We start from the raw sequence: 25,080 nt of genomic DNA, 5'->3' as shown, positions 1-25,080 counted from the left end.
TTTTATCCCAGAAATAGACGCCTATTCTCTCGACGCGTCGAGTATTTTCTCCACGCGTCGAGACTTCCTGTGCGCAAATTAGTTAGCTACTGGAAAATTTCGACGCGTCGAGTCCACTGGGCCCCGAACTCATCCAAAATTGCTCCAAACTCATCCTTGAACTTCCCTTGCTCATAGAATTGACCTACAATGGTTCAAAAACACTAACAAACACCGTAAAACATTCAAAACAAGTACGAACCATAATTAAATGATAATAGCAAGGAAAACCTGTATTAAATAAGCAAAATTAAAGAACTTAATTACTATGATGATTCAAAATAACCATAAAAACAAGCACAGATGTGATAACATCAATTGGATACGGTTAGATAGTGTTTTATGTCTTTCTTAACAAGTGTCAAGTGTTAAGTTCTCTAAATTTGACAATTAAGTTACAAGTGCCAAGTCCTTTACATTTATTTTCATAATTAATACCTGTTTTTGTCCCTCAACTATTAGTATTTCACCACTTTGGTTATCGCCTTCTAAACTTACTCAATTTCATCATCAACTATGCAATTTTTATCTAAAATAGTCATTTGTCAATAGTTAAGAGTCAAGATAGTATCTATTGTATACTTTCTCAACTATTTCACCACTTTAGTCTTGACTTTTAATTTGATCACATTTACTCTAATGTTAATGCAGTGGTCCTTTGCTTGCAAGTTGCTGGTATAAGCCAATATCATAATATCATTTATGGCCAAGTTTTTTGTTACATTATGGTATGCCCATTATATGACCAGACACAACAAAATACAAATGTTCCAAAATGGAATACTAACACACAATCTGTTCTTCAATAATCTGCTCTTCTGCCATGTTGATCTCCTTCTGAATCATCTCCACAAAAGAAAGCATATCTTCCAACCCTTTCTCATCTGTCATCGAAAGTGCATTAATTGAAAAATGTGTTCCATATCGATTAAAAGTTTAAATAATCAGATCATCACATACCAAACCGCGGGATTGTGTGGCCCTTAGGATGATGAATCACTAAGGGATCAAGACATGATTCTATGAGTTGCAGCCCAGGCTCCCTGAGGAAATCTTCCTTCCCTATGAAATGAACAGAAGGGCATGAAAGTGGTGAAGCATATGCCATTTCTGCAATTTCTTTGTTCCTCAGTTTTGCTCCTCCAATTATGATGAGATATTTGATCTTGGGAACCTTGTTCAGAGCCACACCCTGCACCCAAAGAAGACCATTGCCATGATCACCAGTGGTTTACAACAACCAATCAACTTTGCTACACTACACAGTCAAAAAACTATCGAGTTTTGACCACCGAAAAGCGCTCATAAACTTGGAGTTCTCATTGGTAAATAGCTGTATAGTTGTTAGTTGATTGGGTCAGTATTGGCTGATTGTAAAAAGATGTTTGGTAATTAGCTGTTAGCTAATAGCTCATTACATACAAAATGACTTTCTCAAAAAACTTATCGAAAAAGCTGCATGTAGTTAACCAAACACACATATTGGTTGTTTAAACAAGTCAAACGACTAATAGTGATCAAACAAGTTAAAATTAGCTAATAATTAACTATTTTACCAAACAAGTCATAGTCTTTCAGATCACTAGTAGTCAAAAACTGATGAGAAATTCTAACTACCCAAAATTAGTAAATTTTAGTGGCCTGAACATACCTTCTCTTGTAATCCAGGCAATGCTCCTGACAGGATTGCACCCTAAATTGTTAAACAAGAAAAATAAAACCCAAATCAGAATTTGATGAGAAGAAACATTTCCTGTTCAAAGTTCATATCTTTCACAGAATTTTTCAATTTCTTCCCTTCATCTTAGCAACATTATATTAACCAAAAACACCCATCAAGACTGCAACAAATCAACAATATTGCAGGAACAAGACTAACCTGGGAGAAACCAAGAAGACCATCAAAAGGTCCATGCTTTATCATGTAATCCTCTATGTATTCAAGACACTCATCAAAGTTCTGATACTCTGTGAAATCCTGAAACCCAAAATTGAAAAACAACCAAAACATATACTAAAGTGAAGTTTAGAAAAAAAAGGTGAAAACCCAACAAGAATAAAGTGAAAAGATCAGACCTTGTTGAACTGGAACCACTCATAATAAGGAGGATCAAACAATCCCTCGACCTCGGATTTTCCCTGGCAGGGAAACGGCGCATCTACAAACACAAGGTCCAGTTTCTCCACCACGGCCGGATTCCATTTCCCGACCACCTGCTTCTTCAGAATCTCGGCGCTGGTTCTGAATCCATGGAGGCAAAGAAACCTGGGTTTCCTCGGATTATGGCTTACCACGTTGTTTGCTAAGCTTCCCATATTTTCCCTATTAGTTTTCCTCCGTTTTTGGAGGTATCCCAGAAACTAATTTCTGTATTTATAAGGTTCCAAAGTCTACGCGGTGCTGGGGATGGCTGCAAGAATGTACGGCTGTTTGGTTGGGCCGCGCCGCCGTGGTTTCGTGGCTCGTGCTTAAAGATGGGATTTTTGACCTCAAAAATTAAAGCAGACCACGTTTTTAACATAGTTAATGTCACCTTAACTTACACGCACTGCCCCTGGGCAGTGGGCACCTCATTGCGTGTAACATGACGTTCGGACGTTATGCAAATTTGTGGGAGTAGAAATCTCGTGGGAGATGAAAAGAAGACATGTTCCCTACGAAAATCTATGACGTAGACCTCAAACTTGTAAGTTTTATATTGTATGTAACTATGTACGATGATGTTTTTACTTTATCTGATTAAAAAAAAAATATAATGGACTGAATCGTACAATGGTTGATTTCTTTGTGTTTGATTCATAGTTTGGTATCAAAGCAAACATATTGAAAGTTTAATAGTTGGAGTTTCTTTAAATCTAAATACTCTTTTTGTTAACTTTTTTTTTTTTTTTACAAGAAAAGGAATACTCAAACTACAAATAGCCTCTAAAGAAGCAACCAGATATCATTGAACCAAAGGTCCTTGGTGTTTATATGTTTATATAAATGCTATGATTGTAAAATATTTAGTAGAATAAATCATATACTCCGTATATATTAATGGAAAAAAGTAATATGAAACTAAAAAAGTACAACAGCCTGGCGTTTCGTTATCATGCACTGTTGTTACCTTACCCCACTGGCCACTAATTTCCTTACATGTATTACTTAATTTTGTGATGGACCTGAGAGACCAAAAAGACACCAAAGACATTAAAAGAAAGTGTTATTTTATTCTTCTTTTAAGCAACCAATTAATATTGTGTCGACTATAATCTAAATATCGGGGTGAAGTAGGGTGAACTATACTACGGAATATTAAATAATGTACATTCAATTGACAAATAATATACTATTAATATATTAAAAATATACATTCTATTCAAAAAAAATATATTATTTAAGTACTGAAAATACATTATTTTATATAATATATATTCAATACACGAATAATATATTTTTAATATATTTAAAAAATATTTTTTTACGGTCTACCCAATACTGTGATAGTCCACACAATAATTTGCCAAAATTCACTAAAGTTGGGTCAATCGATTAGCTCGATGACCCATTGCTACTTGGCCCATCAGTTGGAATTCCTTAGCCCAAATATTCTTTTCCATTCTTCACACAAACTTTAAAAAAAAAAAAATTGTATACATAATCACAATATTATTTCTTGGGTGTAAAAAGTGAAATATCTCGCCTCTACAATCCCGACTCTATAGTGATTATGTCAAGATATGAATAATTTAATATTGTGTTTTTTAATGTAAAATTTTTACTTAAACATTAATTGAGTTATTCGTAAGGCACTAAAGTAGTTCACTATGATGAATAATAAAGAATCTTGTATTGGGCAGCGGTCTATAAATGGTCAAATTTAACAATTTGTAGCTAAGAAAATTGTTAAGTGGATGTTTAAAAGGTTAACTCCAGTACCGTGTATCTTTAAAGTGTGATGGTATATAAGAAAATAAAGTTACACTTTTGCTACAAGTTATAACTTTTTTAACATTTGATCTAGCGATGGGTCCCAACAAGACTAAAAATTATACAGTTATATACTATAAATTTTAAGTGTAGTGATAAGCACTTGATTATAACTGGGCCAAAAATGCAAGTTGAGCAAAATATGAATGGCAAAAGTAGAAATAACTGCAGAAATGGGAACGGATGAATAATATTTGTTGGGAATCAAATTGAAACGGAAAGCGAATATATAAAAGGAGTGCGCAAAACGCAGTGCCGCCGTAGCCGTCAACAACGTTCGTCGCAGAGCTTAAGGGAGGGAAGAACAGAATGGCTCAGTCTCTCCCAACCTTAAACCCTCCGAACGCCCTGAAAAACCCCAAACTCCTCACCCCGACAAACAATCAATCCAGGCTTTCGTTCTGTTCATCATCATCGCGCAAGGCTTTTCCAAGAATGAAGAATAGTTACCCCTCAATATCTGCAGCGTCAGCAATGCCGTCGAACCAGCAGCAGAACCAAAACTCGGCCGCGCTCGAGGCCTTAATCAGCGGTGAGCGCAAGGAGGACGCCATGGCGGCTATCAAGACCTCGCTTTCTAATTGTCTGTCGGAGACCCACCTCGATTTAACCGTCCCTGGCCTCAAATCCAAGACCCGCGGCAAGGTAATTCCAAACACTCGCTTGCAATTTATGTTTTTCTGGAAAAAAAAGTTGGGATTTTTCTCTGCGAGCTACATGGTTCGGGGGAAGAAATCAGTGAAACTGTGAAAGATTGTGTTTTTAACAGAAAGGGCATAAGCTATTTGATTGGTAGAGGCTTCCCTTTGTTTTGTTTTGATTACTTATCTTAAAATCGCATAAAAACTAAAATTATTCGGTTTAGGATAAATGTTGCTTTTCTTTTTTGTTGGATGAAGAGGGCAACCCAGAGTCACTTGTGACCCTAGCTGCAAAGAAAGGTAGGTTGCTCATGCTTGGAGTCGAACTTGTAACCTAACAATGTTGTTACTAAGTTGTAGTCAAACTTGTAACTTGTAGTTACTAAGTCATAGGTCTGAACTTGTAATCTTGTAGTTACTAAGTCAAATTAAGTCATGGGAGTGAACTTGAAACCTTGTAGTAACTAAGTCATGGGGTCGAACTTGTAATCTTGAGTTACTAAGTCATGGGGTGAAACTTGTAAATTTTTAGTTACTAAGTCATTGGAGTGAACTTGACCTTGTAGTTACTAAGTCATGGGGTCGAATTTGTAATCTTGTAGTTACTAAGTCATGAGAGTGAACTTGAAACCTTGTAGTTACTAAGTTAAAGGTCGAACTTGTAATCTTGTAGTTACTAAGTCATTGAGCTGAACTTGTAATCTTGTAGTTACTAAGTCATTGAGCTGAACTTGTAATCTTGTAGTTACTAAGTCATGGGAGTGAACTTGAAACCTTTATAGTTACTAAGTCATGGGGTCGAACTTGTAATTTTGTAGTTACTAAGTCATGGGAGTGAACGTTAAACCTTGTAGTTACTAAATCAACGGCATGACCAACTTGGCTAGGTTGCCCCCAAAATTTGCTTCTTTTCTGCTTCAAAATAGCTGTGCATTTGATGAGAAAAGAGGAGAAGTTGAAATTCTGTATGCAATGGTGACCAATCTTTGTCTGAAGGTTAGGGATATATATGATGGAGGGGATTATCTTGTTCTGGTGACAACAGACCGGCAAAGCGCATTTGATAGGGTTCTTGCTTCAATTCCCTTCAAGGGCCAGGTAATTTCCTTTGTTGTGCCCTTTTTAACTCGTGTTAGGGCAGAGGGATTGCCTGTCTCAATTTGATTAACCATTGGATTGTGTAGGTGCTGAACGAGACGAGTTTATGGTGGTTTGATAAAACCCAACACATTACTCCAAATGCAGTGGTAGCATCACCGGATAAGAATGTCACCATTGCCAAGAAGTGTTCGGTTTTCCCTGTTGAATTTGTTGGTAAGATATGCAGATAAGGTTTTTGGTCTTCTATGGGATTAAAGCTCGTTTTGAACTACTAATTGCAAATAAAATGTAACGAGGACGTTGAAACTTTTGCCTGTCACAGTTCGAGGGTATGTGACTGGAAGCACTGATACATCACTTTGGACTGTTTACAACAAAGGGGTTCGGAATTATTGTGGCAATGCCCTCCCAGATGGTAAAGGTTTTAACTTTAGAATTGATAACTACAATTCTTGATATCTGAAGTTGGATTTTGACGATTTTCTACTTTAATGTGTAACAGGCTTGGTGAAAAACCAAAAATTACATGCAAATATACTTACTCCAACTACTAAAGCTGCAGATCATGATGTCCCCGTAACCCCAGATGAGGTTTATACTTCTTCAGAGAAACCGAATCTTTTCCTGGAAAAATAAAGTTGAAGTTTTGCTTTAATTTTTAATATTTGGGTTTAAACGAATGATATGCATTGCAGATAGTTCAGCAAGGGCTAATGACTCAAGCTGATTATAATGACGCGAGTAGGAAAGCCTTGCGGTTATTTGAATTTGGGCAGGTGAGCTTTGTCTTCTTCATTTTTTTTTTTTACTATAATTCTGCAGGATTTTATGTTTTCCCTCCTTTCTTTCAGTAAATGTAATCTCTTGATTTCTCACTGCTTTCACTTATTTGTGATTGTAGCGTGTTGCACTGGAACACGGTCTAATATTGGTGGACACAAAGTACGAATTCGGGAAGGGGCCCGATGGAACTGTTCTTTTGATCGATGAGGTAAATTACATACAAATGATACCCTATATCTCTCCCCTTCACTTCATATTATGAACCACGCATAAACTTTAGTAATTTTCAGGTTCATACCCCAGACTCGAGCAGATACTGGATTGCTAATTCTTACGAAGATCGCTTCCAGAATGGTCTCGAGCCTGAAAACGTTGACAAGGTTTGTCAATGTCGGCCCCTTTAATTTTACGTTCACATGCCTGGCTATGATCATTATAATGTCTTCCTTTGTAATTCAAGTATTATTATCCGGTTAATCTTATATAGTAACTCGTATATATATGCAGGAATTTTTGAGATTGTGGTTTAAAAATCACTGCAATCCCTACGAGGATAAGGCAAGTGATATATCAGACAAACACTTTCCCTCGATTTTTATGATCCCAGTTTATCTAATGACGGTGTTACACTTTTAGGTTTTGCCCGATGCTCCAGAAGAACTCGTTGCTGAATTAGCTTGGCGGTATGCTCTCCATATCGCTCTCACCCTCTATAGTTTCTAATCGAACGAATCCCAAAATACTCTTTTTTTTTTTTTTTTTTTTTTTTTTTTTTTTTGCATCATATTGCACTTGTTTTCAATAGCTACTTCAACTTTTTTGCATCTGGCATTGTTGTGTTCCTCGTAAATACCAGGTAATAACGATGCTTTTGTTCTAATGACAGTTATATTTTCTTGTTCGAGACAATTACAAAGTCCAAATTCGAGCTGCCTTCCACAAAGGTAAAACCGATAAATCAACACGTTTCTTGTTGCTCAAAAATTATTGATGCCAGTCGCTATGCTTCGTGCAGGAGCCTATCCACGATCGAATTTCAAGAAACGTTTCGCAAGCTCTGTCATCTCTGCTGTAACTGGGGAATAGACATCAATCTTTGAATATCTTTAAGAGAAAAAAACTCAAGCTTCTTAAATGGTTGAAGGCTAGAAGCATGCCTAAAACGCTAATGCAAAAAATGTTTGTTTTCAGTGTAATAACTCGCAAATCATACAGGAAAAATAAATCATATTATGAAAACTTTGTTTGGGAGGCTTGATCAAGAAAGTATTAGCAAGAATATAACTTGTAATTCACTTTAATAGGCCTTTCAGAATCACTTTTGTGACAGGTTCGACCAAGAAGATGTTAGCTGAATAGACTTGCCAATTGTTTTGTAAGGTGGATTAAATATAGTCTAAAATCAGTGGACATAAATGTGTCGACGTTATAGTCTTCTAGATGTGTTACGTCAACCGTGACATTTGTTCCAGTCAATGTTCTTTCTTAGTCTATGGATGATTAGTCATATTTGGGTACTTCCAGATGAACACATTCAATTAATTACGTTGAAACGAATGGTCACAAACGCATTATATAAGACCCACCATGGACAACAAAGTATTTACAAATTAAAGTAACTTAATTTGCAAGTTCTTGGATTGTTAGCCATGGCGGAAGAGGGAGTGAAGCTTCTGGGATTCTGGGCAAGCCCTTACGTCCTGAGAGTTCGTTGGGCTCTGGAGCTCAAGGGAGTTGAATATGAATACATGGAAGAAGATCTGATGTCGGGAAAGAAGAGTTCTTTGCTCTTGCAGTGCAACCCAGTTTACAAAAAGGTTCCGGTTCTGGTGCACAACGGGAATCCGGTGCCGGAGTCGCTTGTGATTCTTGAGTATATCGATGAGACGTGGAAGCACAACCCTCTCCTCCCGGAGGATCCCTATGAGAGAGCGCAGCTCCGGTTCTGGGCAAAATTTGCCGATGAGAAGGTACGCTATTATTATCCACCATTTTTTCCGATCGTCAGGAATTCACAGTCACTACTGAATTGAAGGTGTGTTGTCTTGTGGACTAGCTGTTCTGATCTAATTTAGGTGTCGTGAGAAATATGCAAGTAATTATTCAAGAGTGTACAATAAATTTGTCTTGTGATGCTAAGTGACAAAGGATCACAAAGGAATAAATCAAGTTAGGAGTGTGTACTAGATAAATTCAGTCTTGTTGTTCTGACAATGGACCACAGAGATAAACTAGTTAACGTACCCTTTTTAGGACCACAAATAATAAGCTAGCTAGTCCATGCATAGCCTGAATTGTTCATAACTAATCATTTAAATCAAGAAGGTAAGAAGATAAGTTATCGGAGTCAAACTTGTTACTTTATGGTTACAAGTCAATCGTCTTACTAACTTAGTTGGGTTACTAGTTATCATCCTAATTTATGATTGTTAGTGATGGGAAACGAAATAGAATTTCTCAGTGAAGTTTTAGTGTTTGTTGTGTTGGAAAGAATATCATAAAAATGGCATTGTAAATAATTATTTTGTGGTACAAATAGTGTGTGGGGTCTACTTTCGATTTGGATTGGGTCAAAGTGGATTCGAGTTCTTCCTAGTGAAACAAAAAGATTATATATTGTACGCTCAAAACAGATAATTGGTGAATGAGAATTGATTCTCAAGTACACATATTTGAGTTGAAAAATGAATGTGAAAATGCTTTAAAGTAGCATTTGTCTCATATTGGTTTAGGCGGTGAATTTGCACCACTATATTACAAGAGCCAACATGGTGAATTCTATAGTATAGAGGCTCTCTCTCGTAACCTTCCGAGTACATATTTGAGAGTAATGGTTTGCCCGCCAAGCTCATGTGTGTTTATCCCTTGTTCTATAAACTCCTAGCACCTTGTTCTAGTTTGTCAGACTCATGTGTTTAGCACCTTATTCTAGTTTGCCGGGTTCATGTGTTTATCTCATTTGTTTGAAACTTTAAATGCTCAAACATTAAGTCGTGAGAATGTCTTTCGTTTTTTGTGCTTGTTATTTTCAAATATTATTTTTATAGTAATATTTCATAACATGCATGTTGCTTTCAGGGTTTCCCAGCGGTGTTGAAAACGTTTTCTTCGGAAGGGGAAGAGCAGGAGAAGAACGCGAAAGATGCTCGCGAGTATCTGAAAATTCTCGACGGCGCGGTCGGCGACAGGAAGCGCAGCCAGATAGGTTTCATGGGTGTTGCGGTTGCCTGTGTCGCACATTGGGCTAACATTACCGGGGAGATAATTGGGATAAAGATTCTTGATGAGGAAGAAACGCCGTCGTTGGTTACATTGTTTGAAGATGTTCTTGAATCTGCTCCTCTCCTCAAAGAATGCACGCCGGAGAAATCCAAGTTGCTGGAGCTTAACACACAATTTCGCATGATGTTGTTGGCCAAACCCTAAAATGCCCCTAATTAATGACTTTCGCCTCGTGTTGATGCGGATATTATATTGTTGGTGTAATTTTATGGTGATATTTTCGTAATTATAGTTTACATTTTGTTGGTGTTCTTAGTAAAGAGATCGAAAAAGTTTAATTATAGGTTTTTGGTGAGAAATACACTGTCTGAAAAGTGACTATCTAATCTTTCTAAATTTGGTTCCTACCTCATCAGCTTAGCTCTTGAAGAAGTTTATTCATCTGGTTAGGTGGATCTTTCTTAATCTTAGTCCCCAATTGACAAATTGTCTAACATTATGGTTGAAAAAATTGCTAGGTGTTTGGGGGCGTCTAGTGCCTATTAATCGGAGCCTAGGTGCCCGTGTATTTTTATATTATTTTTTATTTTTTAAATATTTTTTAACATTTTAAGACTTGATAATTATAAACTATTTAATACTTTAACAGTTAATACTAAAATATGAAATATTAACCTAAAAAATCTAGAATTTGAACAATTTAGGGTTATTTCACTCAAAACAATATCATTAGTTTGAGTGAAATAACACATTTAAAAAAGAAGGGAACAATAGCTAATCGGCCGACTAGGCGACCTAGTCAGTGCTTAGGAGGCCTAGGCGGTGCTTAGGCGACCTAGTTGGCCAGCCTCTTAGACCACCTATTATGGTGATACGCTAGGTGGTCGGCCAGCGCCTAGCGCCTAAGCCCCGATTAATCGGTGCCTATACTGAATTTTTAATTTGCAACACTATCTAACATTAAATCTGCACATTTCTTTACTTCTAACTTTTACATTTTGATGTAGACACATTTACGGGCCACATAAAAAGAAAAATAACTTATCAATACTCGCTACATTAAAGAGTAAGTAAATTTGAATGAGTAATATTTGAGAGTACATATAATAGAACTCAAGTAAGTAATATCCATATCGCTCTCACCCTCTATAGTTTCTAATTGAAGGAAACCCGAAATTCTTTTGCATCATATTTGCACTTGTTTTCAATCGCTACTTCCAACTTTTTTTGCATCTGGCATTGTTGTGTTCCTCGTAAATACCAGGTAATAACGATGCTTTTGTTCTAATGACAGTTACATTTTCTTGTTGGAGACAATTACAAAGTCCAAATTCGAGCTGCCTTCCACAAAGGTAAAACCTATAAATCAACACGTTTCTTGTTGCTCGAAAATTATTGATGCAGTTACCATGCTTCGTGCAGGAGCCTATCCATGATCGAATTTCAAGAAATGTTTCGCAAGCTCTGTCATCTCTGCTGTAACCGGGGAATAGACATCAAATATAGCGTACAATCGTTGAATATGTTTAAGAGCAAAAAAACACAAGCTTCTTATATGGTTGAAGGGCTTCATTAATCTGTATGATTCTGGTTAAATTAGTTTTTTTTTTAGAGAGAGAGAGAGATGATTGTACTAAGGTCCTGCTATGTATAACAGAGGTTTTAAACTTCAAAAATTTCAATAAATTTTCCATAGATGTTTAATCAAATTGTCCTGTTTCATATTCAAAGATTACTTTTCTATGTTTATATGTAGTCATTTATGGCATTGCAGATGGTTCTACACTCATACTTTTCAAATTTGGATGCAAAATTTGTACTTTTGATGACTAATTAGGTAGCATTCATTGTACAGCCTTAAATCTTCAAGTCGGATATCTCACCTAAAAAATGTGCTTACAATCCAGTAAGGAGATTAATCACTATATTAGACGGTGGAAATTCTTGGTACCCAAAAAAATAGGTATCCTTGGTTATCTCAAAAAAAATAAAAATAAATAAATAAATTAGGTAGCACCAAATTGAAAATACCATGGAAATTAAACTAGAAATGAAAAATGACATACTACCGGAGAAAATGCTCTTACTCCGAGGACTTGAAGGAGGAAGTTAATTGCAGGATGTGCTAACCCTTAAAGAGCTCAGTTGTGGAAAGCCAGAAGCATGCCTAAACGCAAATGCAACAAACGGTCCGTTTGAAAATCTGAAAAATGACTTCTGGAAAATGTTTTCTGAGTTTTCGGTGTTTGGATGCAACAGGAAAATCCAATCAACGGAAAATGTTTTCCGTTGACGAAGGAAAATGAAGCCATTTTGGCGGAAAATGACTTCCGCCAAAATTTGAGGGAAGTCATTTTCCGCCAGAGTGTTTAAACATACAATTCTACTCATTTTTTCATAAAGTTTTCCGTTGACGGAGGAAAATGAAGTCATTTTGGCGAAAAATGACTTCCGCCAAAAGTTGGGGGAAGTCATTTTCGGCCAGAGTGTTTAAACATACAATTCTACTCATTTTTTTCAGAAAATAAACTAAAGACACAAAGTTTTCCAAAATGCAACTAAACACTGGAAATGAAAATGTTTTCTGGAAAATGACCAGAAGTCATTTTCCTGCTTTCCAAACGGACCCAAAATATTGGGTTTTTCCGCTCTCTTATGTGTAATAATTTGCAAATCATACAAGAGAAATAAATCATATTATGAAAATTTTGTGTGACAGACTTGATCAAGAAGGTATTAGTAAGAATCATGCTCTATTTATTATGGCAAACCTTTCGAGGTCACCTCTATGACAGGCTCGACCAAGAAGATGTTAGGTGACAAAACTTGCCAACTGGTTTTGTAAGGTGGATTCAATATAGTCTAAAATCAGTGGACATAAATGTGTCGACGTTATAGAAGGGTTACATCAACGGCGACAAACTTTTATTTTCCAGTCAATGTTCTTAATCTATGGATGATTAGTCAAATTTGGGTACTTCCGTATGAACGCAATCAATTATTTTCTCAAATTACGTTGAAACGAATGCTCACAAACTTCTACTTGTCAATTCTACGCATTATATAAGACCCGCCATGCATAACAAAGTATCGTACACTCACATCCATAACAAATTAAAGTAACTTAATTGCAAGTTCTTGGATTGTTAGCCATGGCGGAAGAGGGAGTGAAGCTTCTGGGATTCTGGGCAAGCCCTTTCGCCCTGAGAGTTCGCTGGGCTCTGAAGCTCAAGGGAGTTGAATATGAAAACGTGGAAGAAGATCTCATGTCGGGAAAGAAGAGTTCTTTGCTGTTACAGTGCAACCCGGTTCACAAAAAGGTTCCGGTTCTGGTGCACAACGGGAATCCGGTGCCGGAGTCGCTGGTGATTCTTGAGTATATTGATGAGACGTGGAAGCAGAACCCTCTCCTCCCGGAGGATCCTTATGAGAGAGCACAGCTCCGGTTCTGGGCAAAATTTGCCGATGAGAAGGTACGTTATTATTATCCACCATTTTTTCCGATCATCAAGCCGGAATATAATTCGCAATCACTACTGAAGTTAGTGTTTGTTGTTTTCAGTGTATCCCGGCGGTGATGAAAGCGTTTTCGTCGGAAGGAGAAGAGCAGGAGAAGAACGCGAAAGAAGCTCGCGAGTATCTGAAAATTCTCGACGGCGCCGTCGGCGACAGGAAGCGCAGTAAGCAGATAGGGTTCATGGATGTTGCAGTTGCCTGTGTGGGACATTGGGCGAACATTACCGGGGAGATAATTGGGATGAAGCTTGTTGATGAGGAAGAAACGCCATCGTTGGTTAGATTGTTTGAGGATGTTCTTGAAGCTGCTCCTCTCCTTAAAGAATGCACGCCGGAGAAATCCAAGTTGCTGGAGCTTAACACACAGTTTCGCATGATGTTGTTGGCCAAACCTTAAAATGCCCCAAATGACTTTCGGCTCGTGTTGACGCTATTATATTGTTGGTGTGATTCTGTGTGGTGATATTTTCATAATTATATTTTATATTTTGTGAGTGTTCTTAGTAAAGAGATGGAAAAAGTTTGCATTTTATATTTTATGTGATCAAGTTTTGACTTTGTTTTAATATAAGTATTATTATTTGAAAAAAAAAAGTTTAATTATAAGTTTTTGGTGAGAAACACATTGTTCCGAAAGTGACTATCTAATCCTTCTAAATCTGGTTCTTCTCGCATCAGCTTATCTTGAAGAAGTTCATTCATCTGGTTAGGTGGATCTTTCTATAATTGTAGTCCCCAATTGACAGTTTGTCTAACATCATGGTTGAAAAAATCGCTAGGCGCTTTTCATGCCCTTGGGGGGCCTAGGCGGGGATTAATCAGCGCCTAAGTGCTCATGTATTTTTATATTATTTTTTATTTTTTAAATATTTTTAAAATTTTTAAAACTTGATAAGTATAAACTATTTAATATTTTAACAGTTAATACTAAAATATGAAATATTAACCTAAAAAAATCTAGAATTTGAATAATTTATGGTTATTTCACCAAAAAAACAATATCGTTTTGAATGAAATAACACAATTTAAAAAAGAATGGAACAATAGTTAATCGGCCCACTAGCGACCTAGCCGGTGCATAGGCAGCCTAGCTGGCCAGCCTCCTAGCTAGACCACCTGATTATGGTGATATGCTAGCCGGCCGGTAAGCGCCTAGGCACCGATTAATCAGGATTTTTGCAACACTGTCTAACATTGATAAGATAATCTGCACATTTCTTTACTCATAACTTTTACATTTTGATGTGGACACATGAAAAAAATGACTTATTAATACCCGCTACATAAATTTGAAGGAGTAAGATTTGAGACTAAATCTAATAGAATTCAAGTTACAATAACTTCATCGGATACCGGGTCGTGACTCGGTACGGAATCCCCGTGGAACTCGGCGGCGGAGACAGGGATAAGGTTCGCCCGGCAGACGGGGCAGGTGACGTGCGCCGCCAGCCACGCGTCGATGCAGTGAGTGTGGAAGACATGGCAGCATCTAGGGAGCTGCCGGAGCTTCTCCTCGCCGTCGTCGAACTCGTTCAAACACACGGCGCATTCCAGCGCGCCGTTACCTATCATGAGCGCCGCCTTCACATCGGAGTAGCGAAACCTCGGAAAGGCGTCAATGACATCCGAGTCTAGTCCGCGCCGCTGCCGGACGATTCTGTCGCCGGCGAAGTCCCTAGCGAGCAGGTGGTGGGCGCATTGGTGGAAGTAGATAACGACGCAGCCCATTACCAAGAACCCACAGATAAGACACACTAAAACAACATCCGTATGTGCCATCACCACCCACTTCTCCGATCCAACTGGGTCCGCCGCCGCCGGCGGCGGCGGCGTGAGCAGTGTGGCACCCCTTTCAGCCATCCGTCACCGGCGAAAACAAGAAATTAATCCGGCACAAGTTTTAGATAAATCGATATATATATCCTTCTCGAATCTGGACGTAATTTATTTGTAAATAGGTTGAAAAGTTTATAGATCAGTGATGGCCATCGTCGAACTAATCAAGAAAGCTTAGAGCAACAGTTCTTAACACCTAAGCAATGTTTGGTTGATGATTAGATTAGATTAGATTAGATAAAAGTTCATTAACAAGTGTAGAGAATGAGATGCTTAATCCTTTTGATAATGATAGCTTTCCTAATCAAATTTCATTACCATCTTCGATGCATGCCTAATGCCTTTATGTTCTTGCCGCCCAGGTTTTATGATAACGTACGACTTTGTAAATAAGATGCTTGTTTTGGGTGCCACTAGGAATATATGTCTTGTGTTAGGTAAATAGCAGTTAGCGGATTGAGTTAGCGAGTTTGACTAGTTAATAGTAAAAATGTGTTTGGTAAATTAGAGCTGATAACTAATTACATGCAAAATGACTTTCTCAAAATGTTGATTGAAATTAAAAAATTACTTTGAATAATTTTTTAAAATTTTAGTATTTTGGAGCAAGTTGTTACAAAAAACTAATTAATCAAATTTTCATATTGATTGTTTAACCAATTCCCAAGTTAAACAGTTAATAGTGACAAAATAAACGAAAATTGACTTATATGATGGCTTGTGTTACCCAACAAGCCCTTTACCTTCTAACCTGTTAGGTCAAACCTCTACTACCTCTTGTGGAGCTACACTTATTATACTGGTTTTTTTTTTTTTTTTTTTTTTTTTTTTTTTTTGTTAGAGTCACAATGTTGAGTTTATTCTCTAGTAATGTTATAGGTTTTCCTCATCATCGAGTTATTTATAGCAGATTAGCTCAAATCAAGAAGGTATATAATAATATTGGCGGAATAAAATTATCGTTTTAATCAATTTTTTAAAATTTAAAACTGAAGAATGATAACTGTGTTAAAAAAATAAAACTTAATATTATACTTGATTGTAAGCCATATATATATATATATATATATATATATATATATATATATATATATTTATATTTATAATTGTAGAAGATTTGAACCATCCAACATTATTCCAACTTGTATTTTCAATGAAATATGGACTGCAGGTGCATTGAGTGCTATGGGATTCCTATTCGATAATTGACCGAATAAATTAAAGAATTAATTTGATTGATATACCCAACAATATATACTAAGTCATACCAAAAAGATTGAATTGGGGATCTTTTTCAAATAATCCAATTAATTAATAAAATATTGATTCTCATGATTTCATTTCCATTATCATCACCACGGAATCCATGGGTCTAGTTGGGAAGAAAATGTGTTAATAACAATTAAATTCGTGATATTTACTTTATCTAACCAACCACCCATTTCAAGTCTATTTTTGACCTTTTTTCATTTCTTATTAACCCTGAGGGTCCGGAGGGACCGGTCATTTTGAGTCCAAGTACAAATTTCTTGGCCCCACCGCAGCAATTGACTTAGATCACCATATTATAATAATTTTATGTCCTAGGAAATAACATTAATAATACCCTTTAATACATGACAAATGTATATCAAAATGAGACAATCCAAATTAAGTAGATAATCATAAAGTTACAAGTTTGGCTTATAGTGAAAGTTGTTTATTGGCTTTGGTTTATCTCTTTTAATCTTTTATGGAGTATCAGTTAGGATTTATCTAATGCACACTTTTGAATAGTTACTATCACTCAAAATGTAATATATGTTCATATATACTTTTTCAACCTAATGATACACAAAGAGACCTCCCACAGTTATGCCGCTCGATTGCAAGATCTTGGCGATAAAACATTTGTTGATTGACTTAAATTCGAATTTCCCCCTTTTTAACCAATTATATTTAATACAAACAATCATAAAACAAAACTCTGCAATACTCTCAATTAACTCATTCATGTGATTTATAAACTATTACACAAGAACGAAATTACTCAATACATATCAAGTTGTGAGTTTTCCTCATTATCTAAAAAAAAAAATAATATGAGCTGAAGTAAAATCAACCCATAATTTGGCCGGGCTTACAACTGCATAGCCCCTGTTTGTTGCTTTTGATTTTTGAGTTACCCAGAATTGAACATTGTTACAGAGGGAGTATGGAATTGGGAGTTGGATTTGGAGCGGAGAAAAATGACCTCCCACCATACGAAACCGATCTCTTCATCGCCATTTTCTGAGTTCTTGAATCCTTGATCGCCGGCAATCCCAGAACATTTGCAGCCATTGAAGAGTCTATGGAGGAAGATCTTCTTAGTGCTGACACAGTGCCGGATTCTTGAATTCTGATCACTTCGTTCTCTTGATTTCTTCCGACTTGGTTGTTGTTGTCGTTGCTGGATTCTCCGTCGCCTTCCGCGCCGTTTTCCGCCGGAATTTCTTCGCTTCCGGGTGAGGTAGCGGGAAGCGGCGGCGGAGCTGCGGGGACGTCGGAAACAATGGCGGCGCGGCACAGCGGGCAGTTGGTGTGGGCCCTCAGCCACGTATCGATGCACGCGACGTGAAACGCGTGGCTGCATTTGGGCAGCAGCCGGAGATTCTCGCCGTCGCGAAACTCGTTCAGGCAAACGGAGCAATCCGTCCCGTCGACCAAACCCTCGCCGTTTCTGTACCTCAGAACCGTTATCTTACCGATCACCGCCGCCGGAAGCCCGATGGTGCGGATATACCAGATGGGGTGGTCGATCACCGGGCCACGGCGGCTTTCCACGAGGAAGTCTAAATTCTCGCCGTCGAGCCGCGAGTCGGCGCGTCTCCTCCGTTGCCAGCCGGAGCAGTTCCGGACGATGATCAAGTAGTAGCCGAGGAGGAGGAAGAAGCTGGCAAGCAACGCCACCGCGATGATTATGTAAGGAGAGATGCTCAGAACATGTTTACTCGCCGGCGGCGGCGGCGGAAAGATGTCCATAAGTTCGGTTTGATTCACCGGAAAAAGCTTTCGGTGCTCTGCGGCGGCCATGGACGGTGGATGACGGAGGTTTCGGTTGGGAGTTAAAATGGAGTTTCGCTACAGAACATTGGATAATGTTACACGCACTGAAATTTTATATATTATCTTTTTATTGATTCGTAATCAAATTAATTAATTACTTTATATAGATTGTTGCACTTATTAAAATTCAGGCCAATAAAGAGCAACTTTTTAGTGCCTAAATGTGAATGGAAATAATAACTAAATAAGTCTTACTCATTGGTTTAATTTCAAATGTCACGTCAAAATCCTAACCATAATCCAAATCAAATATTTAGTACACTAATTTAAATAGGTTCACATAATTAAAACTAATATTATATGCGAATGACCTTGTAGTGACATCAAATTGTTTCGGTATTACTTTTTTATGCTTCAGTAATACTCAAAAATAATATTATATTTTTGTTAGGCAATAAATAAAAAAAAATTTCGCTTAGCATTTTTTTCAGGTTCGCTTAAATAACCATTCTATAATGCTAATATAGAATTAAATAAAAATTTCTCTCACTTAACATTTTTTTCAAGGTTTCACTTAGATAACCATTCTACAATACTGACATAGAATTAAATAAAAATTACTTTTGTTGAATTGGTAATTTGTCACCTTCGTTGTTGACTTTTAAACTCAAACACCCATTGCTGACTTTTTTTTCTTCAACAAACCGCACCATGGATCGTCGATGTTATTAACTGCTCAAGAACACAAAGAAAATAAAGACACAATCATCAACTTTGTTGCTCATTAATTCGAGCTGAGGTCCCATTGTCTTTTGTGAAAATTCTAAATTTAATTTCAGATTATTATTTTTGTCATTTAATACCCCAAACTATCATATTTATATACTTTTGATCTTTCTCGTAACTTTTTCAACAAAACTCTGTTTTAGACAAAAGTACTTTCTTCTCATCATCTTTTTTTTTTTCTTGGTATTGAAAACATTATTTAAGAGATATTGTTAGTATCCAACATTTTATATGTTGAATTTTTTTTCCTATGACATTTCCTAGTACAAAAATTGCTATGAATCATGGTATGCTGGAAACGTATGTATTTCAATTCATAAATCGCATATATGATTGCAAATCAATTATATACGGAGTATATGGAATATAATTCATATATAATCTTAAAATTTTGCTATATAAACTTCCCATTATATTGACATCATTTAAAAAAAAAAAAGGTTACAAATATGATATATGGTTCCATTATTTACAAACTTGCCTTAATTACAAATTGTTAATGATATTGCTAACTGCTCCATTATTTTTTTTAAGGGAAAATGGCACTTTTTTCCCCTTTATTATATACTTATAGCATTTTTTCCCCCTAAATTATTTAAGTGGCAGTTTTTCCCCCTGATATATTAAATGGACATATTTACCCTTAAAATAAATATTTCATTTATTTTTCTTCTCCAACAAATTATAACCACGATTTGAAAAAATAAAATACATTAAGTGTTGAATTTAGAATATTTTAAAAATAAAAAAAAATAAAATTTTAAAATAAAGTTTGAACCAACCGTTCAAATTGGATCCAAAATTGTGAACCGACGGTTCAAAATAAAACTCAAACCGCGATTATATATACTTATATGTGAGAGTCAATATAAATGCGAAAAAAAACATACACTATTTGCAAATATTATAATTCTAATTTAAGCTATTGCTAGTAGTTATTCCGAATTGAACCTCCGGTTCACGGTTCAGGATCCATTTTTTTCCAGTTCACGATTTTAATAAACGGAAACCCAAATATTGGGTTATGTTATGAATCATAACCGAAATTTTTTAATTTGATTGCTATAGTGTTTGGTTCAGTTCGAACCGAACCGTGGTCATCCCTACGTATAAGCAATAATTTGTTGAAGAAGAGAAATAAATAAAATATTTGTTTTAAGGGTAGAAATGTCCATTTAATATTATCAGGGGGAAAAACCGTCACTTTTATAATAATTGAGGGGGCAAATGTGAATGCATGAATAACTCAAGGGGAAAAAGTGCTATAAACATATAACACAGGGGGAAAAAGTGTCATTTTCCCTTTTTTTTAATTTTTTTTAAGAAGGGAAACCTGCAACCACCGTAGTCACTAACAAGGGTATAAATGAACTAAATTCATTTTTTATAATAGTGCAAGCTACCATATATAATAAGTAAAATTACAGTAAAACGAAAAGATATTAACAATAATCAAACTAGTAATTTTTTGATACAAGAATCATACTCTATTTACTTGGTCATCGGCTTTCGAGTTTTAAAAAAATCATTCACCGTTAAAATTAGTGTGTGGCATGTCGCATGCATTACATGATCTAATGCTAATTATTAGTGGTTTAAACTTTAACTAGAGGCCTAAATTTCTCCGTTTAGGTGTTATGTCAGCATCACTAAAGAGTATAAATTAAAAAGTTTTGCTTTTAGTAGGTTGGTGCATTTACTGTTGCTATGACTATTTACCATTACCACAAATTGACAAATATATATATATATATATATATATATATATACATATATATATATATATATATATATATATATATATATACACGCGCGCACACACACACTATAAACTACATTTACCGTTCAAAATATTTCTTTTGTATAGCATATGTTATTGAATATATACATAAGTCCAAATTCTTAATATCATATTTACACAACTTAGTTACGTTTTTTTTTTGTTTCACTTGAGTTCAAACATTTTGATCATATATTTCAATAAGAAGTTCATGAATTTAATTCATGCTAACATCTTCTTAGTCAAGCACGTCCATTGCACATGATATTTTTTAATGCAGTTATTTATTTATTTGAGTGAGGCTATTACATAAAAATAATTAAGACGGAGTTTACCTAATACAGACTATCATATAATAATGTTGTAGTTGTAATGTAAATGTGAACATATCTATGTATTATCTATGTATTTATTAGAAACGAAAATAAAAGGATAAAGTAAATGACTATTGAAATTGTAATATTGATTCATCCCAATCTCAATAATTAATGGGCATTTAAGTATTTGATGCGCTGAATTTTTGTTCCATGTCACCCATTGGTTGTTGAATTTTCTTGATGGAAACTCTTACCCATTATTATTATTATTATTATTATTATTATTATTATTATTATTATTATTATTATTATTATTAGAGCAAATACCAATTTTGGTCCCCCGAGTATTAGCAAAATGACAATTTTAGTCCACATGTTTAATTCCTACCAATTTTCATCCTCGACTATTACTTTAGTACCAATTTTCATCCACGACTATTGTTTTAGTGCCAAAATTCATCACGCCAGTCACACATTTGTTTAAAACATGTCGAAATATGAAATTATTAAGGGTATTTTCGTCTTTTTACAATTAAGATCCCAATTTGAGCATGAATAAAAAGATTTAAGCCCTAAGATCTATCACGATTCGCAAATTTTCTCCTCAAATTAAAGTATGATGATGAGGAGAACTGCCAATTAGGATTGATCTTAGGGCTTACATCCCTTTATTCATGCTCAAATTAGAGTCTTAAGTTGAAAATGACGAAAATGCCCTTAAAATTTTTAGATTTCGACATGTCTTGGATGGAGGGGTGACCGACGTGATGAATTTTGGTACTAAAATAATAGTCGTGGATGAAAATTGGTACTAAAACAATAGTCGTGGAATGAAAATTGGTAGAAATTAAACATGTGGATCAAAACCGTCATTTTGTTAATACTCGTGAGACCAAAAGTGGTATTTGCTCATTATTATTATTTCAAAGTGGATTAATTATCTTCCAATTAAAGAAAGGAAAAGGAAATAAATGGTGGTCCGAATATATATATATATATATATATATATATATATATATATATATAGGTACACACACGTGTGGCCATCTGCCACACGCAGGATATTAAAGAGGTGGCCATGGCATTATTAGACCCAATAGACCTTGTGGGCTGGAGTAATTTACTATGACCATCTGCCCAAAAAGTATCATATTAGCCCATAACAGCAATGCTAGAGTATTACAAATAGTATTGTTTTGTAATAGAATATGACATGTTTTGTCTTCGTTTAGACAATAACCATTTATACAAGGAAAAATCCAACAAACTCTTTAAAATTGCGATGGGCCGCGAGACCAAGTCAAGGTGCACGTTGTTGGTTGTGTAACTAGGTTTCAGATTTCAAACTCGGAGACGGGCTCAGGGGCGCAAGGATAACTAGCGGCCTGGGGGTCCTCGTTCTCTATTCGGGTCGCAGATTCTTTTGGAGCCCGGGCGGTGGACTCTCATTAGTTTAGATCACACGAATCGCAGGCTCTTAAGTCTTTTGTTGTGGACTCTTCTTGAATCGTCTGGGATCATCTCTTTGATTCTGAATTATGGGCTCCAAAACTCCAGATTTCGTGCCATTTTTAATATTTTCATCACACGTAAATTCAAAGGAAGATATATGCATTTTATAGTTTCATGATATTATATTATTTTCATCACACGTAAATTCAAAGGAAGATATATGCATTTTATAGTTTCATGATATTATATATCATAGGATTCATAGATGATGCATTTTCTTTAATTTGCTACTGTTTCTTATAAGAGTTTGAAGAGATTGGTTGAAGAAGAGTTTGAAATTTATTGATTCGTTTCCGTGTGAAAGGAGATATATATGCACGTGAGTCTAGCTACCACCTGGTAGTAGAATACGGATAAAAAACATTTAACAATAAAAATTACGTGGAATTTAAGGTTTACCCCTACATCTTTGGAATTGGAACACGTGGAAGAATAATACCAAGTCAGTTTTGTTTGGCATTTTAATATTTTATTCCATATGTAAGAGAACATATTTTTTCAACCACTGATTGCGTTAAGAATATACGAATAAAAAGAAAGTAAGAAAAGTCGACTATGCCACATTGCCATGGCTGGCCTAGTCGTCGTTGAAGGGGGTAAATATGTCCTTTCAATCGCGAGTGCAATACCTAGGAACGTGCTAACCGTTGACAAGAACGGTTCATGCTACAATGACAGGAGTTGTTAGGTTTCGTTAATTAAATATAATGGTTAAACTAATCATAGTTTAGTGCTATAAATTTGGTTTAAAGTAACATGTTTTCATTAATTAATTGAATATTAAGATTGTCAAACATCTGTCAATGTTTATTGGATAAATTATTTCTTCTTATAATTCTAACTGACAAATGATCATTCTTGCAGAAAATTGAACGTAGAACTTTGTAGCTACTAGGTTAATATATAAACCAATGGAATTGTCCAAACATATATATGCCCTGTTGCTCGTCAAGAAGATGGTGCGAACCTTCCATTATTGAGCCATGGAAGTCTTAGAACAACCTTAACAGACACGACATTGCAGAAAAAGTCAAAGTGCATGGCTTTATATAATGCAATTTGCCCAGACACCCAAATATTCAATTCTCTCTTCAACTATTCAAAAGCTCAAGTCTTTAATTTCCATCTTCTCCCATTGGTTAATTATCTTTCATCCATTTATAACAGTACAAGCTAAGGTTCATCAATGGCGACATCATCAATCCGTTTGCCCGGTTTTTCCTCAAGAAACCCTGCTGGTTCTAGACCGACAACCTCAAAGAACATCATGGGTTTTCAGACGTTGGGTTTGGGAGGTTTACATCTATGCTCCTCAGTCCTCAAAACTGGCAATAAGAGCTTACAAAGTAGCTTTGTAAACCCTAACAGGTAATTTCAATAAGTTGGTTTTCGATTTCATTCTTATTTTCACCTTTTTTCTTTAGTAACGCCCCATCAAGAATGTCTCATTAAATTATTTTCATTTTTTTTTTTGTGATATTAATATATATAAAATAAAATCTGCAGAGGGCTTCTTGTCTGCTTCAGCGGCACCGAACCAGGAATTCCCTTGCCTTCAGGACCGCCGGATTCAAATCCACTGTAAGTTGAAACCTTCCATAAAAACGCCCATTCATCGGAAACTTGATAGTAAAATATGGAAGAAGATAAACTAATTAATTATTATAACAAATAATTAAATTTCTGGTGATTTAATTTGCAGAAAGGGTTGGCTGATAGGGCTCCTGATATCAGTGGTTATACCATTTTTCCGTCATAAATTTGGATCGTTTCTGCAAATCAGAAGTAAGCAATCCTTTAATTTAGTCAACGTTTGGCCTCGTTTTTTGAATTGTCAGTTTTGTTTGTTATATATAGTTTGTTTAAATTATATTTTGTGTCTTTTTGGGCGTCCAGGCGCTATAGACAAGGTGGAAGAAATCGTACACGGCGTAGAGAAGGTGGCGGAGGTGGTGGAAAAGGTGGCGGAAGAGATCGGCGAAAATCTGCCGGCCGGGAAACTGAAAGATGCGGTGGAGCTGATCGAGCATGTGGCGGAGAAAGCTGACAAGGATGCCGAAGCACTAGGAGAATTCATTGATAAGGTCATTTTTACTTTAATTTGCATGGAATGAATAATAATTTGTTTAATCCAAAGAGACCGAACTAACATATCATTCAATTTGGTATTAAGCAAGATTTAGAATAATGTTAATGATTGAAATAAACATATATAAATAATGCAGGTGGAAGAAGTAGGAGATAAAGTGGAAGATGGGGTGGAGTCGTTGGTAGAGTTGGTGCACCGCCAAGAAGATGAAGATGAAGATGATGCAGTGAAAGTTGAGAAACCTCCCAAAGACCAAAGTATGTAGGACTAAATTATATATTGCATGCAAATTTATAGCAATGATTAATATTCTTTTAAATTTATTTGTACCAAAATAATGTATAGCAATTTCAATATTCTTTTGTAATTAGTTAAACATTATGTCTCAATGCACAACTCAAACTAATTAAATTCATATGTTTTGTTTTGCTAGCCATTACATGTGTACGTACGGTTCA

The 25,080-nt window shown here is 35.8% G+C and overlaps 7 protein-coding genes across 7 annotated transcripts; 4 read left to right on the top strand and 3 right to left on the bottom strand.

Moving 5' to 3' along the window:
* Positions 1–712: 712 nt before the first annotated feature.
* LOC109149671 (esterase AGAP003155-like) lies at positions 713–2,541 on the bottom strand. Its single transcript, XM_019297589.1, has 5 exons — positions 2,116–2,541; positions 1,919–2,017; positions 1,691–1,732; positions 1,000–1,231; positions 713–923 (listed from the first exon to the last, which is right to left on the bottom strand). The coding sequence occupies exons 1-5, from the start codon at positions 2,353–2,355 to the stop codon at positions 823–825; spliced, it is 714 nt and encodes a 237-aa protein (XP_019153134.1). The 5' UTR covers positions 2,356–2,541; the 3' UTR covers positions 713–822.
* Positions 2,542–4,221: 1,680 nt separating this feature from the next.
* On the top strand, positions 4,222–7,776 carry LOC109149669 (phosphoribosylaminoimidazole-succinocarboxamide synthase, chloroplastic). Its single transcript, XM_019297587.1, has 12 exons — positions 4,222–4,657; positions 5,650–5,751; positions 5,838–5,967; positions 6,077–6,169; positions 6,257–6,345; positions 6,450–6,530; positions 6,656–6,745; positions 6,828–6,917; positions 7,045–7,095; positions 7,174–7,220; positions 7,424–7,481; positions 7,553–7,776. Exons 1-12 carry the CDS (start codon positions 4,322–4,324, stop codon positions 7,610–7,612), a joined length of 1,227 nt encoding a protein of 408 aa, XP_019153132.1. The 5' UTR covers positions 4,222–4,321; the 3' UTR covers positions 7,613–7,776.
* Positions 7,777–8,145: 369 nt separating this feature from the next.
* On the top strand, positions 8,146–10,118 carry LOC109149673 (glutathione transferase GST 23-like). The gene is made up of 2 exons (XM_019297591.1): positions 8,146–8,507; positions 9,616–10,118. The coding sequence occupies exons 1-2, from the start codon at positions 8,187–8,189 to the stop codon at positions 9,961–9,963; spliced, it is 669 nt and encodes a 222-aa protein (XP_019153136.1). The 5' UTR covers positions 8,146–8,186; the 3' UTR covers positions 9,964–10,118.
* A 2,651-nt stretch (positions 10,119–12,769) lies between these two features.
* On the top strand, positions 12,770–13,778 carry LOC109149672 (glutathione transferase GST 23-like). The gene is made up of 2 exons (XM_019297590.1): positions 12,770–13,232; positions 13,322–13,778. Exons 1-2 carry the CDS (start codon positions 12,912–12,914, stop codon positions 13,670–13,672), a joined length of 672 nt encoding a protein of 223 aa, XP_019153135.1. The 5' UTR covers positions 12,770–12,911; the 3' UTR covers positions 13,673–13,778.
* Positions 13,779–14,472: 694 nt separating this feature from the next.
* On the bottom strand, positions 14,473–15,185 carry LOC109149674 (E3 ubiquitin-protein ligase ATL15-like). The gene has a single exon (XM_019297592.1). It carries the CDS (start codon positions 15,133–15,135, stop codon positions 14,602–14,604), a length of 534 nt encoding a protein of 177 aa, XP_019153137.1. The 5' UTR covers positions 15,136–15,185; the 3' UTR covers positions 14,473–14,601.
* A 1,874-nt stretch (positions 15,186–17,059) lies between these two features.
* LOC109149670 (E3 ubiquitin-protein ligase RING1-like) lies at positions 17,060–18,328 on the bottom strand. Its single transcript, XM_019297588.1, has one exon. It carries the CDS (start codon positions 18,163–18,165, stop codon positions 17,293–17,295), a length of 873 nt encoding a protein of 290 aa, XP_019153133.1. The 5' UTR covers positions 18,166–18,328; the 3' UTR covers positions 17,060–17,292.
* Positions 18,329–23,650: 5,322 nt separating this feature from the next.
* On the top strand, positions 23,651–24,947 carry LOC109149305. Its single transcript, XM_019297018.1, has 5 exons — positions 23,651–23,901; positions 24,040–24,114; positions 24,236–24,318; positions 24,430–24,617; positions 24,759–24,947. The coding sequence occupies exons 1-5, from the start codon at positions 23,720–23,722 to the stop codon at positions 24,885–24,887; spliced, it is 657 nt and encodes a 218-aa protein (XP_019152563.1). The 5' UTR covers positions 23,651–23,719; the 3' UTR covers positions 24,888–24,947.
* Positions 24,948–25,080: the final 133 nt, after the last annotated feature.

This window comes from Ipomoea nil, unplaced genomic scaffold, assembly GCF_001879475.1.
Source record: "Ipomoea nil cultivar Tokyo-kokei standard unplaced genomic scaffold, Asagao_1.1 scaffold2159, whole genome shotgun sequence".
Taxonomy (NCBI): domain Eukaryota; kingdom Viridiplantae; phylum Streptophyta; class Magnoliopsida; order Solanales; family Convolvulaceae; genus Ipomoea; species Ipomoea nil.
This window is presented reverse-complemented; position numbering and strand designations above follow the sequence as displayed.

Bases quoted from the DNA above. Each gene is read 5' to 3' on its own strand.
- LOC109149671 (XM_019297589.1), bottom strand. From the start codon at position 2,355: ATGGGAAGCTTAGCAAACAACGTGGTAAGCCATAATCCGAGGAAACCC. The intron at 1,733-1,918 runs GTTAGTCTTGTT...TTAACAATTTAG, and splicing joins GTCTTCTTGGTTTCTCCCAG to GGTGCAATCCTGTCAGGAGC. The intron at 1,232-1,690 runs GTATGTTCAGGC...CTTTGGGTGCAG, and splicing joins TGCCTGGATTACAAGAGAAG to GGTGTGGCTCTGAACAAGGT.
- LOC109149669 (XM_019297587.1), top strand. From the start codon at position 4,322: ATGGCTCAGTCTCTCCCAACCTTAAACCCTCCGAACGCCCTGAAAAAC. The intron at 6,746-6,827 runs GTAAATTACATA...AGTAATTTTCAG, and splicing joins CTGTTCTTTTGATCGATGAG to GTTCATACCCCAGACTCGAG. The intron at 7,482-7,552 runs GTAAAACCGATA...TGCTTCGTGCAG, and splicing joins TCGAGCTGCCTTCCACAAAG to GAGCCTATCCACGATCGAAT.
- LOC109149673 (XM_019297591.1), top strand. From the start codon at position 8,187: ATGGCGGAAGAGGGAGTGAAGCTTCTGGGATTCTGGGCAAGCCCTTAC. The intron at 8,508-9,615 runs GTACGCTATTAT...TGTTGCTTTCAG, and splicing joins CAAAATTTGCCGATGAGAAG to GGTTTCCCAGCGGTGTTGAA.
- LOC109149672 (XM_019297590.1), top strand. From the start codon at position 12,912: ATGGCGGAAGAGGGAGTGAAGCTTCTGGGATTCTGGGCAAGCCCTTTC. The intron at 13,233-13,321 runs GTACGTTATTAT...TGTTGTTTTCAG, and splicing joins CAAAATTTGCCGATGAGAAG to TGTATCCCGGCGGTGATGAA.
- LOC109149674 (XM_019297592.1), bottom strand. From the start codon at position 15,135: ATGGCTGAAAGGGGTGCCACACTGCTCACGCCGCCGCCGCCGGCGGCG.
- LOC109149670 (XM_019297588.1), bottom strand. From the start codon at position 18,165: ATGGCCGCCGCAGAGCACCGAAAGCTTTTTCCGGTGAATCAAACCGAA.
- LOC109149305 (XM_019297018.1), top strand. From the start codon at position 23,720: ATGGCGACATCATCAATCCGTTTGCCCGGTTTTTCCTCAAGAAACCCT. The intron at 23,902-24,039 runs GTAATTTCAATA...TAAAATCTGCAG, and splicing joins AGCTTTGTAAACCCTAACAG to AGGGCTTCTTGTCTGCTTCA. The intron at 24,618-24,758 runs GTCATTTTTACT...TAAATAATGCAG, and splicing joins TAGGAGAATTCATTGATAAG to GTGGAAGAAGTAGGAGATAA.